The 14087-nt window shown below is 33.9% G+C and overlaps 1 protein-coding gene across 1 annotated transcript; it reads right to left on the reverse strand.

Moving 5' to 3' along the window:
• Positions 1-11717: 11717 nt before the first annotated feature.
• LOC119611103 (glucose dehydrogenase [FAD, quinone]-like) lies at positions 11718-13871 on the reverse strand. Its single transcript, XM_037966571.1, has 2 exons — positions 13669-13871; positions 11718-13545 (listed from the first exon to the last, which is right to left on the reverse strand). The coding sequence occupies exons 1-2, from the start codon at positions 13781-13783 to the stop codon at positions 11825-11827; spliced, it is 1836 nt and encodes a 611-aa protein (XP_037822499.1). The 5' UTR covers positions 13784-13871; the 3' UTR covers positions 11718-11824.
• Between the last annotated feature and the right edge of the window lie 216 nt (positions 13872-14087).

Raw genomic sequence — 14087 nt, forward strand, 5'->3', positions numbered from 1 at the left:
AGACTAGACTATAGACTAGACTATAGACTAGACTATAGACTAGACAATAGACTAGACTATAGACTAGACTATAGACTAGACTATAGACTAGACTATAGACTAGACTATAGACTAGACTATAGACTAGACTATAGACTAGACTATAGACTAGACTATAGACTAGACTATAGACTAGACTATAGACTAGACTATAGACTAGACTATAGACTAGACTATAGACTAGACTATAGACTAGACTATAGACTAGACTATAGACTAGACTATAAACTAGACTATAGACTAGACTATAGACTAGACTATAGACTAGACTATAGACTAGACTATAGACTAGACTATAGACTAGACTATAGACTAGACTATAGACTAGACTATAGACTAGACTATAGACTAGACTATAGACTAGACTATAGACTAGACTATAGACTAGACTATAGACTAGACTATAGACTAGACTATAGACTAGACTATAGACTAGACTATAGACTAGACTATAGACTAGACTATAGACTAGACTATAGACTAGACTAGACTATAGACTAGACTATAGACTAGACTATAGACTAGACTATAGACTAGACTAGACTATAGACTAGACTATAGACTAGACTATAGACTAGACTATAGACTAGACTATAGACTAGACTATAGACTAGACTATAGACTAGACTATAGACTAGACTATAGACTAGACTATAGACTAGACTATAGACTAGACTATAGACTAGACTAGACTATAGACTAGACTATAGACTAGACTATAGACTAGACTATAGACTAGACTAGACTAGACTATAGACTAGACTATAGACTAGACTATAGACTAGACTATAGACTAGACTATAGACTGGACTATAGACTAGATTATAGACTAGACTATAGACTAGACTATAGACTAGACTATAGACTAGACTATAGACTAGACTATAGACTAGACTATAGACTAGACTATAGACTAAACTATAGACTAGACTATAGACTAGACTATAGACTAGACTATAGACTAGACTATAGACTAGACTATAGACTAGACTATAGACTAGACTATAGACTAGACTATAGACTAGACTATAGACTAGACTATAGACTAGACTATAGACTAGACTATAGACTAGACTATAGACTAGACTATAGACTAGACTATAGACTAGACTATAGACTAGACTATAGACTAGACTATAGACTAGACTAGACTACTATAGACTAGACTATAGACTAGACTATAGACTAGACTATAGACTAAACTATAGACTAGACTATAGACTAGACTATAGACTAGACTATAGACTAAACTATAGACTAGACTATAGACTAGACTATAGACTAGACTATAGACTAGACTATAGACTAGACTATAGACTAGACTATAGACTAGACTATAGACTAGACTATAGACTAGACTATAGACTAGACTATAGACTAGACTATAGACTAGACTATAGACTAGACTATAGACTAGACTATAGACTAGACTATAGACTAGACTATAGACTAGACTATAGACTAGACTATAGACTAGACTATAGACTATAGACTAGACTATAGACTAGACTATAGGCTAGACTATAGACTAGACTATAGACTAGACTATAGGCTAGACTATAGACTAGACTATAGACTAGACTATAGGCTAGACTATAGACTAGACTATAGACTAGACTATAGGCTAGACTATAGACTAGACTATAGACTAGACTATAGACTAGACTATAGACTAGACTATAGACTAGACTATAGACTAGACTATAGACTAGACTATAGACTAGACTATAGACTAGACTATAGACTAGACTATAGACTAGACTATAGACTAGACTATAGACTAGACTATAGACTAGACTATAGATTAGACTATAGACTAGACTATAGACTAAACTATAGACTAGACTAGACTATAGACTAGACTATAGACTAGACTATAGACTAGACTATAGACTAGACTATAGACTAGACTATAGACTAGACTATACTAGACTATACAATAGACTATAGACTAGACTATAGACTAGACTATAGACTAGACTATAGACTAGACTATAGACTAGACTATAGACTAGACTATAGACTAGACTATAGACTAGACTATAGACTAGACTATAGACTAGACTATAGACTAGACTATAGACTAGACTATAGACTAGACTATAGACTAGACTATAGACTAGACTATAGACTAGACTATAGACTAGACTATAGACTAGACTATAGACTAGACTATAGACTAGACTATAGACTAGACTATAGACTAGACTATAGACTAGACTATAGACTAGACTATAGACTAGACTATACACTAGACTATAGACTAGACTATAGACTAGACTATAGACTAGACTATAGACTAGGCTATAGACTAGACTATAGACTAGACTATAGACTAGACTATAGACTAGACTATAGACTAGACTATAGACTAGACTATAGACTAGACTATAGACTAGACTATAGACTAGGCTATAGACTAGACTATAGACTAGACTATAGACTAGACTATAGACTAGACTATAGACTAGACTATAGACTAGACTATAGACTAGACTATAGACTAGACTATAGACTAGACTATAGACTACACTATAGACTAGACTATAGACTAGACTATAGACTAGACTATAGACTAGACTAAAGACTACACTATAGACTAGACTATAGACTAGACTATAGACTGGACTATAGACTAGACTATAGACTAGACTATAGACTAGACTATAGACTAGACTATAGACTAGACTATAGACTAGACTATAGACTAGACTATAGACTAGACTATAGACTAGACTATAGACTAGACTATAGACTAGACTATAGACTAGACTATAGACTAGACTATAGACTAGACTATAGACTAGACTATAGACTAGACTATAGACTAGACTATAGACTAGACTATAGACTAGACTATAGACTAGACTATAGACTAGACTATAGACTAGACTATAGACTAGACTATAGACTAGACTATAGACTAGACTATAGACTAGACTATAGACTAGACTATAGACTAGACTATAGACTACTATAGACTAGACTATAGACTAGACTATAGACTAGACTATAGACTAGACTATAGACTAGACTATAGACTAGACTATAGACTAGACTATAGACTAGACTATAGACTAGACTATAGACTAGACTATAGACTAGACTATAGACTAGACTATAGACTAGACTATAGACTAGACTATAGACTAGACTATAGACTAGACTATAGACTAGACTATAGACTAGACTATAGACTAGACTATAGACTAGACTATAGACTAGACTATAGACTAGACTATAGACTAGACTATAGACTAGACTATAGACTAGACTATAGACTAGACTAGACTAGACTATAGACTAGACTATAGACTAGACTATAGACTAGACTATAGACTAGACTATAGACTAGACTATAGACTAGACTATAGACTAGACTATAGACTAGACTATATACTAGACTATAGACTAGACTATAGACTAGACTATAGACTAGACTATAGACTAGACTAGACTATAGACTAGACTATAGACTAGACTATAGACTAGACTATAGACTAGACTATAGACTAGACTATAGACTAGACTATAGACTAGACTATAGACTAGACTATAGACTAGACTATAGACTAGACTATAGACTAGACTATAGACTAGACTATAGACTAGACTATAGACTAGACTATAGACTAGACTATAGACTAGACTATAGATTAGACTATAGACTAGACTATAGACTAAACTATAGACTAGACTAGACTATAGACTAGACTATAGACTAGACTAGACTATAGACTAGACTATAGACTAGACTATAGACTAGACTATAGACTAGACTATAGACTAGACTATAGACTAGACTATAGACTAGACTATAGACTAGACTATAGACTAGACTATAGACTAGACTATAGACTAAACTATAGACTAGACTATAGACTAGACTATAGACTAGACTATAGACTAGACTATAGACTAGACTATAGACTAGACTATAGACTAGACTATAGACTAGACTATAGACTAGACTATAGACTAGACAATAGACTAGACTATAGACTAGACTATAGACTAGACTATAGACTAGACTATAGACTAGACTATAGACTAGACTATAGACTAGACTATAGACTAGACTATAGACTAGACTATAGACTAGACTATAGACTAGACTATAGACTAGACTATAGACTAGACTATAGACTAGACTATAGACTAGACTATAGACTAGACTATAGACTAGACTATAAACTAGACTATAGACTAGACTATAGACTAGACTATAGACTAGACTATAGACTAGACTATAGACTAGACTATAGACTAGACTATAGACTAGACTATAGACTAGACTATAGACTAGACTATAGACTAGACTATAGACTAGACTATAGACTAGACTATAGACTAGACTATAGACTAGACTATAGACTAGACTATAGACTAGACTATAGACTAGACTATAGACTAGACTATAGACTAGACTATAGACTAGACTATAGACTAGACTATAGACTAGACTATAGACTAGACTAGACTATAGACTAGACTATAGACTAGACTATAGACTAGACTATAGACTAGACTAGACTATAGACTAGACTATAGACTAGACTATAGACTAGACTATAGACTAGACTATAGACTAGACTATAGACTAGACTATAGACTAGACTATAGACTAGACTATAGACTAGACTAGACTATAGACTAGACTATAGACTAGACTATAGACTAGACTATAGACTAGACTATAGACTAGACTATAGACTAGACTATAGACTAGACTATAGACTAGACTATAGACTAGACTATAGACTAGACTATAGACTGGACTATAGACTAGATTATAGACTAGACTATAGACTAGACTATAGACTAGACTATAGACTAGACTATAGACTAGACTATAGACTAGACTATAGACTAGACTATAGACTAAACTATAGACTAGACTATAGACTAGACTATAGACTAGACTATAGACTAGACTATAGACTAGACTATAGACTAGACTATAGACTAGACTATAGACTAGACTATAGACTAGACTATAGACTAGACTATAGACTAGACTATAGACTAGACTATAGACTAGACTATAGACTAGACTATAGACTAGACTATAGACTAGACTATAGACTAGACTATAGACTAGACTATAGACTAGACTATAGACTAGACTATAGACTAGACTATAGACTAGACTATAGACTAGACTATAGACTAGACTATAGACTAGACTATAGACTAACTATAGACTAGACTATAGACTAGACTATAGACTAAACTATAGACTAGACTATAGACTAGACTATAGACTAGACTATAGACTAGACTATAGACTAGACTATAGACTAGACTATAGACTAGACTATAGACTAGACTATAGACTAGACTATAGACTAGACTATAGACTAGACTATAGACTAGACTATAGACTAGACTATAGACTAGACTATAGACTAGACTATAGACTAGACTATAGACTAGACTATAGACTAGACTATAGACTAGACTATAGACTAGACTATAGACTAGACTATAGACTAGACTATAGACTAGACTATAGACTAGACTATAGGCTAGACTATAGACTAGACTATAGACTAGACTATAGGCTAGACTATAGACTAGACTATAGACTAGACTATAGACTAGACTATAGACTAGACTATAGACTAGACTATAGACTAGACTATAGACTAGACTATAGACTAGACTATAGACTAGACTATAGACTAGACTATAGACTAGACTATAGACTAGACTATAGACTAGACTATAGACTAGACTATAGACTAGACTATAGACTAGACTATAGATTAGACTATAGACTAGACTATAGACTAAACTATAGACTAGACTAGACTATAGACTAGACTATAGACTAGACTATAGACTAGACTATAGACTAGACTATAGACTAGACTATAGACTAGACTATAGACTAGACTATAGACTAGACTATAGACTAGACTATAGACTAGACTATAGACTAGACTATAGACTAGACTATAGACTAGACTATACAATAGACTATAGACTAGACTATAGACTAGACTATAGACTAGACTATAGACTAGACTATAGACTAGACTATAGACTAGACTATAGACTAGACTATAGACTAGACTATAGACTAGACTATAGACTAGACTATAGACTAGACTATAGACTAGACTATAGACTAGACTATAGACTAGACTATAGACTAGACTATAGACTATAGACTAGACTATAGACTAGACTATAGACTAGACTATAGACTAGACTATAGACTAGACTATAGACTAGACTATAGACTAGACTATAGACTAGACTATAGACTAGACTATAGACTAGACTATAGACTAGACTATAGACTAGACTATAGACTAGACTATAGACTAGGCTATAGACTAGACTATAGACTAGACTATAGACTAGACTATAGACTAGACTATAGACTAGACTATAGACTAGACTATAGACTAGACTATAGACTAGACTATAGACTAGGCTATAGACTAGACTATAGACTAGACTATAGACTAGACTATAGACTAGACTATAGACTAGACTATAGACTAGACTATAGACTAGACTATAGACTAGACTATAGACTACACTATAGACTAGACTATAGACTAGACTATAGACTAGACTATAGACTAGACTAAAGACTACACTATAGACTAGACTATAGACTAGACTATAGACTGGACTATAGAGACTATAGACTAGAATAGACTAGACTAGACTAGACTATAGACTAGACTATAGACTAGACTATAGACTAGACTATAGACTAGACTATAGACTAGACTATAGACTAGACTATAGACTAGACTATAGACTAGACTATAGACTAGACTATAGACTAGACTATAGACTAGACTATAGACTAGACTATAGACTAGACTATAGACTAGACTATAGACTAGACTATAGACTAGACTATAGACTAGACTAGACTAGACTATAGACTAGACTATAGACTAGACTATAGACTAGACTATAGACTAGACTATAGACTAGACTATAGACTAGACTATAGACTAGACTATAGATAGATATAGACTAGACTATAGACTAGACTATAGACTAGACTATAGACTAGACTATAGACTAGACTATAGACTAGACTATAGACTAGACTATAGACTAGACTATAGACTAGACTATAGACTAGACTATAGACTAGACTATAGACTAGACTATAGACTAGACTATAGACTAGACTATAGACTAGACTATAGACTAGACTATAGACTAGACTATAGACTAGACTATAGACTAGACTATAGACTAGACTATAGACTAGACTATAGACTAGACTATAGACTAGACTATAGACTAGACTATAGACTAGACTATAGACTAGACTATAGACTAGACTATAGACTAGACTATAGACTAGACTATAGACTAGACTATAGACTAGACTATAGACTAGACTATAGACTAGACTATAGACTAGACTATAGACTAGACTATAGACTAGACTATAGACTAGACTATAGACTAGACTATAGACTAGACTATAGACTAGACTATAGACTAGACTATATACTAGACTATAGACTAGACTATAGACTAGACTATAGACTAGACTATAGACTAGACTAGACTATAGACTAGACTATAGACTAGACTATAGACTAGACTATAGACTAGACTATAGACTAGACTATAGACTGGACTATAGACTAGACTATAGACTAGACTATAGACCAGACTATAGACTAGACTAGACTATAGACTAGACTATAGACTAGACTATAGACTAGACTATAGACTAGACTATAGACTAGACTATAGACTAGATAGACTAGACTATAGACTAGACTATAGTCTAGACTATAGACTAGATTATAGACTAGACTAAAGACTAGACTAAAGACTAGACTATAGACTAGACTATAGACTAGACTATAGACTAGACTATAGACTAGACTATAGACTAGACTATAGACTAGACTATAGACTAGACTATAGACTAGACTATAGACTAGACTATAGACTAGACTATAGACTAGACTATAGACTAGACTATAGACTAGACTATAGACTAGACTATAGACTAGACTATAGACTAGACTATAGACTAGACTATAGACTAGACTATAGACTAGACTATAGACTAGACTATAGACTAGACTATAGACTAGACTATAGACTAGACTATAGACTAGACTATAGACTAGACTATAGACTAGACTATAGACTAGACTAGACTATAGACTAGACTATAGACTAGACTATAGACTAGACTATAGACTAGACTATAGACTGGACTATAGACTAGACTATAGACTAGACTATAGACCAGACTATAGACTAGACTATAGACCAGACTATAGACTAGACTATAGACTAGACTATAGACTAGACTATAGACTAGACTATAGACTAGACTATAGACTAGACTATAGACTAGACTATAGACTAGACTATAGTCTAGACTATAGACTAGATTATAGACTAGACTAAAGACTAGACTAAAGACTAGACTATAGTCTAGACTATAGACTAGACTATAGACTAGACTATAGACTAGACTATAGACTAGACTATTGACTAGACTATAGACTAGACTATAGACTAGACTATAGACTAGACTATAGACTAGACTAGACTATAGACTAGACTATAGACTAGACTATAGACTAGACTATAGACTAGACTATAGACTAGACTAAGACTAGACTATAGACTAGACTATAGAGACTAGGTATAGACTAGACTAGTAGACTAGACTATAGACTAGACTATAAACCCTGATCAGACAAAATTGTTATTTTAAAGTCGTAGAATATAAAGAAATTTAACCGTTAAGAACAAATAAATTTTAAATTTGTATATTATTTAATTCCTAACAATATTTTTTGCAAAAATTTTACTGAAAAAAATTCGTTTTTTAAATATTCCCCAAAACAGGTTATTTGATCCAAAATATATTAACCGAAACAGATAAATTATTTATTAAATTTTAGTCAATTCCCCAAAATTCAGTAAATAATTTTATGGTTCCTGTTAATATATTTTTGTCTAATAACTTGTTTGGTGAATATTTTTAACTGAAATTCTTTGTAAAAACAAAATTTCTAAGTGAAATATATTTTTATAATGAAAAAAAAGCTAGACGTTCTAAAGATAATAAGGTGTATTAATTAAGATTTTTTTTAAACTTTGTTCCCACTATTCAATTTTCAACCACAGACTACATGTCATCCTCAATATTCTCGCACCAACAACCAAAGCCCTTATCTTTCGATATTTCTAATTTTGTGCACTATTAATTTTGCGCCGACTTCCTAATGTACTATGTTCACACTAGTCAAATTGTAGTCATGACCACAACATAATTTATAAGACGAACTTGATGAAGTTTTAAGTGAATAACTTTAGAACAATTTATCTGTCAACAATTATTCAGATTTTCTGTCAATATTATTTGCCTTTGAAAAATTGTAAGTTCAAAAAACTTGTGACTTAATGTGAACACAGCTTAAATAATTAACTTGCTCTGCTTGATTTTGTATATTTAATATTCACCGCCAATTTAAGGTGGGGCGTACAATTAGTTAATAGTGATATTTATAATAAATGTTATAAATAAATTAATTTAATTTTTTTTATAAATAACTAAAAGAATGCATTGCTTCTGTTTAAAAAACTTCTTTGCGCATCAGTAGTTTTTTAATAAAATGTTAATAAATTCAATAAAATGTAAATAAATAAATAATAATAATGCAATTGTGAAAATTACAAAAACCAGTAAAAGCTTTTTTAAAATTTTTGTAAACTTTAGAGTTGTAATTACACTATGCGATAGCAAAGACTTATCATCTGATAGTCTAATGTCTATAACATGGTTAAAAGTAGAATATCAGAAAGAGATCGAAAATAAAAGCAACATACTAACTTAAAGGTTAGTTCAGTGATAATGAGGTTTTACACTAGATAGGGAAAACCTTCGATATCGATATGCTTTCAATAACGTATACACTTACACTACTCGTTAGCGCTCAACTAAAAATATCATCCTAAGGAAGGCGGAAATCTTTTTTTACACGAAAAACTAAGTTCTTAAACAGGATCTACCGATCTTTGTTCAGAAACTGAATTGAAAATGCCAAATAGAAGATAGAACCAGCAGAGCATATCGATGTTGGGAGCTATTTAGAAGAATCGTAGGCTAAATATAGGACCAAATCTAACCTACGTGTTAAACTTTTTTGAACTAAATATACTACAGGAAGTTCAGTAAACATGTTGATTGGGTATAAATGGGGGTATAAGCACTACGTCTACCCTAGATCTCGAAATATGAGGCGTCGCTGCAGAGCGACTATAGATAAATAAACCAAAAGCGTATTTAGTTCATGACATTTGGGCAGTTAAACACAACCATCAGACGTACCTGATCAAATGAAAGTGACAGAAATTGTCAGAAACCTATGAAACCTGATCAACTTTTTTGGACAAAAAGTGTACTATAATACTACTGCAGGGAGTTCAGCGAATATGTTGATTGGGTGTCAGTAGGGCTATGAGCATTACATCTAGGCCCATTGCTGGATATTTCCACAAACGGATAGTGTTTAAAATATAAGGCCTCGCTGCAGAGCGTCTCTAGATAGGCGGACATAGGTCACATAATTTGGATGGTTGAACACTAATATTACACGAACCTGATCAAATGCCAGAGAAGGAAATTGTCGAAAATCTATGTTTCAATAGCGGGTCTAGACGAATTAACTAAAGGCGGGTATTGGTCACATAATAACGTACCTGAGCAAATGCCAGAGACAGAAATTGCAAATAGAGGATCATGTTCAGGTGGTAGATTAGAACTGAAATCCGAATGAATGTGCTGTGAAATGAACGGATCTAAGCTATTAAAGACAATGGAAATGGGGAACTATATTGAATACATAGATAATGAGATATATTACTGGGATCCAGGTCATTACACTAACTTCTCGGCGGAAGGTTGAGTAATTACGGAATGTGTAAAAAGACATGGATTAAATATAGTGCAGTCAGATAGATGTAACAAAATTTCCTATAGTTATAGGGCATTAAGGGCGTTCTTAATCAATAAGATCAAGACTGTATAAGACTGTAAGAGTTCCGGTGAAAAGGAAAAAGCTATATCCTATTAAGAGCCGGAAACTTGAGGAAATTAACCTCACCAATGCCAAAGTGTTCTAGGCAACGAGAACGGATTTAAAAGTGTGATCAAGAAAAAACAACTTGACCACAAGGAATAGTTGAAGAGTGGAAAAGAGCAGAGAAAACTTATAGTGAAACCTAAACGAAAACAGAATAAGAAGTCTCCTTAGTGGGAACAAGTTCGAAGTTATTTACTAAGGACTACGAAGACAACTACATGCTTGGAATCTTATGAATGCAAAAGCATGTGATGAGGATAGTTAAACATTCCTCTGACATTGCCATTACTTTGTCGAAATTAGATCCAAACACATTTAAATGATTCAGTATCTCATTTCTGCAAGTGGAGAGGTTTAGCCAACGTGTTTTATGAATCCCCTTTTTATTTCTTTTTTTTTTTTTTTTGCAAAATTTTGTTTTGATCTTTCTGTTTTCTTTTCCACATTCTGTTTTGAATTCTACAACAAATTCTTGATCCACTAATTATCATAATTTTTATTCTTTCAAAGTAAAACACAAAAACACATTAATTTACAACCACTTTCTATTTATGCATAAATTATTGCTGCTGTTTTAATAAATTTATACGAAAGTAAAAAATCTTAACAAACTAAAGACTTTAAGAACTAAAACTTACATTTAAATTAAATACTAACTTGTTGCGCATCATGCTAAAACATTAAGACCAAACCGAACGTATCATATCAGCTGCCTTTTCACCAATCATAAACGATGCAGCATTAGTATGACATGTTGGTGGAAATGGTATGATACTGGTGTCGGCCACACGCAAACCCTCAATACCATGAACTTGAAGTTTTGCATTTACCACAGTCGTGGGATCGTTAGCGGGACCCATGCGGCAGGTAGCCACTTGATGGTGCAATGTATACGACATGACACGTATGGAACAACGCCAATAATCATCAGAGCCAAATGGTTGACCTTCACAACCTGGTATGGGTATGGTGTGTAAACGTGTTCCAACACTTTGCATGGCCGGCATTTGTGTAATGCGTGTGGCTTCTTTAATGCCCTGCAATAGGAATTCTACATCTTCAGGGTTTTGGAAATATTTGGGATTTATGCGTGGCCATTCCAGGGGATTGCGATTGTGTAGCCATAGTCTACCTACAGATTTGGGATGAAATTGCATTATAAGAAAGGTGAAATGATCTTGTTGGGCATCGTTGAGAGGTTTATAGACTTGGGTATAGATTTCGGGTTTAAAATTGGCGCCTTTAGTAAGACCAGTACCCTCATCAGAAGCTAAACTACCAGCCACATTAATAAACTCCACATCTGGCATATCGTTGGGTTCCCGGGAATTGGGTACTTTGGCGAAAGTTAAAGCTTCTACACCACCTATAGAGGAGAGCACAGTGCTGGGATCACCAGTAGTATAAGATTTAATGACATTGGCATTTAAGCGTGAGGTAAAAATGGTTTGTCCAGTGGTATTGGTTATAAAGGTGGGACCAAAGTGGCACATGTGATCATACATCAATTTACCCACCGGTAATTCTTGTATAATAGGCACTCCTATGGCCTGAAGATTATCGCGGGGTCCCACTCCCGACAGCATAAGAATTTGTGGTGAATTAAAGGTGCCAGCCGATAAAATAATTTCCTTGCGAGCTCTTATGGTAAACAGGGTATTACGATGTAATACTCTTACCGCATAGGCCCTTTTTGTCTGGGGATCTATTAATACCTTGGTAACACGAGCTAGCGTTACTATATGCAAATTTTTTCTTTGCTCTCTAATGGGTTCTATGTAGGCTTTGAAGGCACTGTGTCGACGTCCATTTAAAGTATTGGCTTGAACATAGGAAACACCCATTTGTGATTCACCATTATAATCGGTTTTGGCATGACCCGCCTGTTGGGCCGCCTTAACATAGGCATGCACAAATTTTGTTCTATACCTAACATCTTCCACATTTAAGGGACCCGAATGATTGTGATAAGGAGAGTATTCTAAACCTTGCAATTGAGCATTTTCCGATTTTAGGAAATAGGGCAAGACATCTTGATACGACCAACCTTCATTGCCAAACTCAGCCCATCTATCAAAATCTCTTTTGTTGCCACGATTATAAATCATAAAATTAATGGAACTGGTGCCACCCAATACTTTGCCGCGAGGTAAACTACATTCATTGTTGGGCATGCCAAAACAGGAAGCTTTTTGTGGCACCGATTTATAACCCCAATTAGAATGGGTGCCCTGTAAAAAGGCGGCCATAGCTGGGACTTGATGTATTATGCTCTCCAGCCCTCCCGCTTCAATAAGATACACCTGCCAATTGGGATTCTCTGACAAACGATTGGCCAACACACAACCAGCTGGCCCTCCGCCAACTATTACAAAATCATATTCAGCATTTTGTTGGGGTACTGAAAAAAACAACAACAAAGCAACACCATTAATTAGTTAATTATTTAAATGTTATTTTTCAAAAACACACACACACCAAATAATTAATATTCTATAACAATAATTTGTCCACAAAAACTCACCATCATTGTAGCGACTTTGTTTGAAAATATTGGTCAGACCCAAATTTAACATTTGCTGTATATTTTGGCCTACAGTGACCTGCACCAGGCCCCATAAAACTAAAATTCTTAACATCACTTATACTTTTTAATTAATATTTATTTAAATCAAACGCTCAAAGCTTAATCAACCGCGCAAACGCGTCTTGTTCGTTACGTTTCTTTATTACAAATAAACATTTTGTTTGGCTAAATTCTGAATAAGCTTTTGTAACAACTAACTGATCGTAGCAAATGCACAAAAATTTTGCTGTTTGTATTCTTGTTTGGAATTGGTAAACGTATGCATGTGCGTAAGTTTACGAGCATTCTGCTGGTTGTCTTTGAATATTCGATTAAATTTCAAGTTTATCTAATGCCCTTTGCTGCTTGGAATTTCT

The sequence above is a fragment of the Lucilia sericata genome, unplaced genomic scaffold, assembly GCF_015586225.1.
Source record: "Lucilia sericata isolate MDLA Ls3-8-SP2 unplaced genomic scaffold, ASM1558622v1 Contig001362F_arrow, whole genome shotgun sequence".
Taxonomy (NCBI): Eukaryota; Metazoa; Arthropoda; class Insecta; order Diptera; family Calliphoridae; genus Lucilia; species Lucilia sericata.

What these genes read in the sequence shown, in the direction of transcription:
- LOC119611103 (XM_037966571.1), bottom strand. Translation starts at nt 13,783, where the DNA reads ATGTTAAGAATTTTAGTTTTATGGGGCCTGGTGCAGGTCACTGTAGGC. An exon ending in ACAAAGTCGCTACAATGATG is followed by an intron (nt 13,546 to 13,668) that starts GTGAGTTTTTGT and finishes TGTTTTTTTCAG; the next exon opens with TACCCCAACAAAATGCTGAA.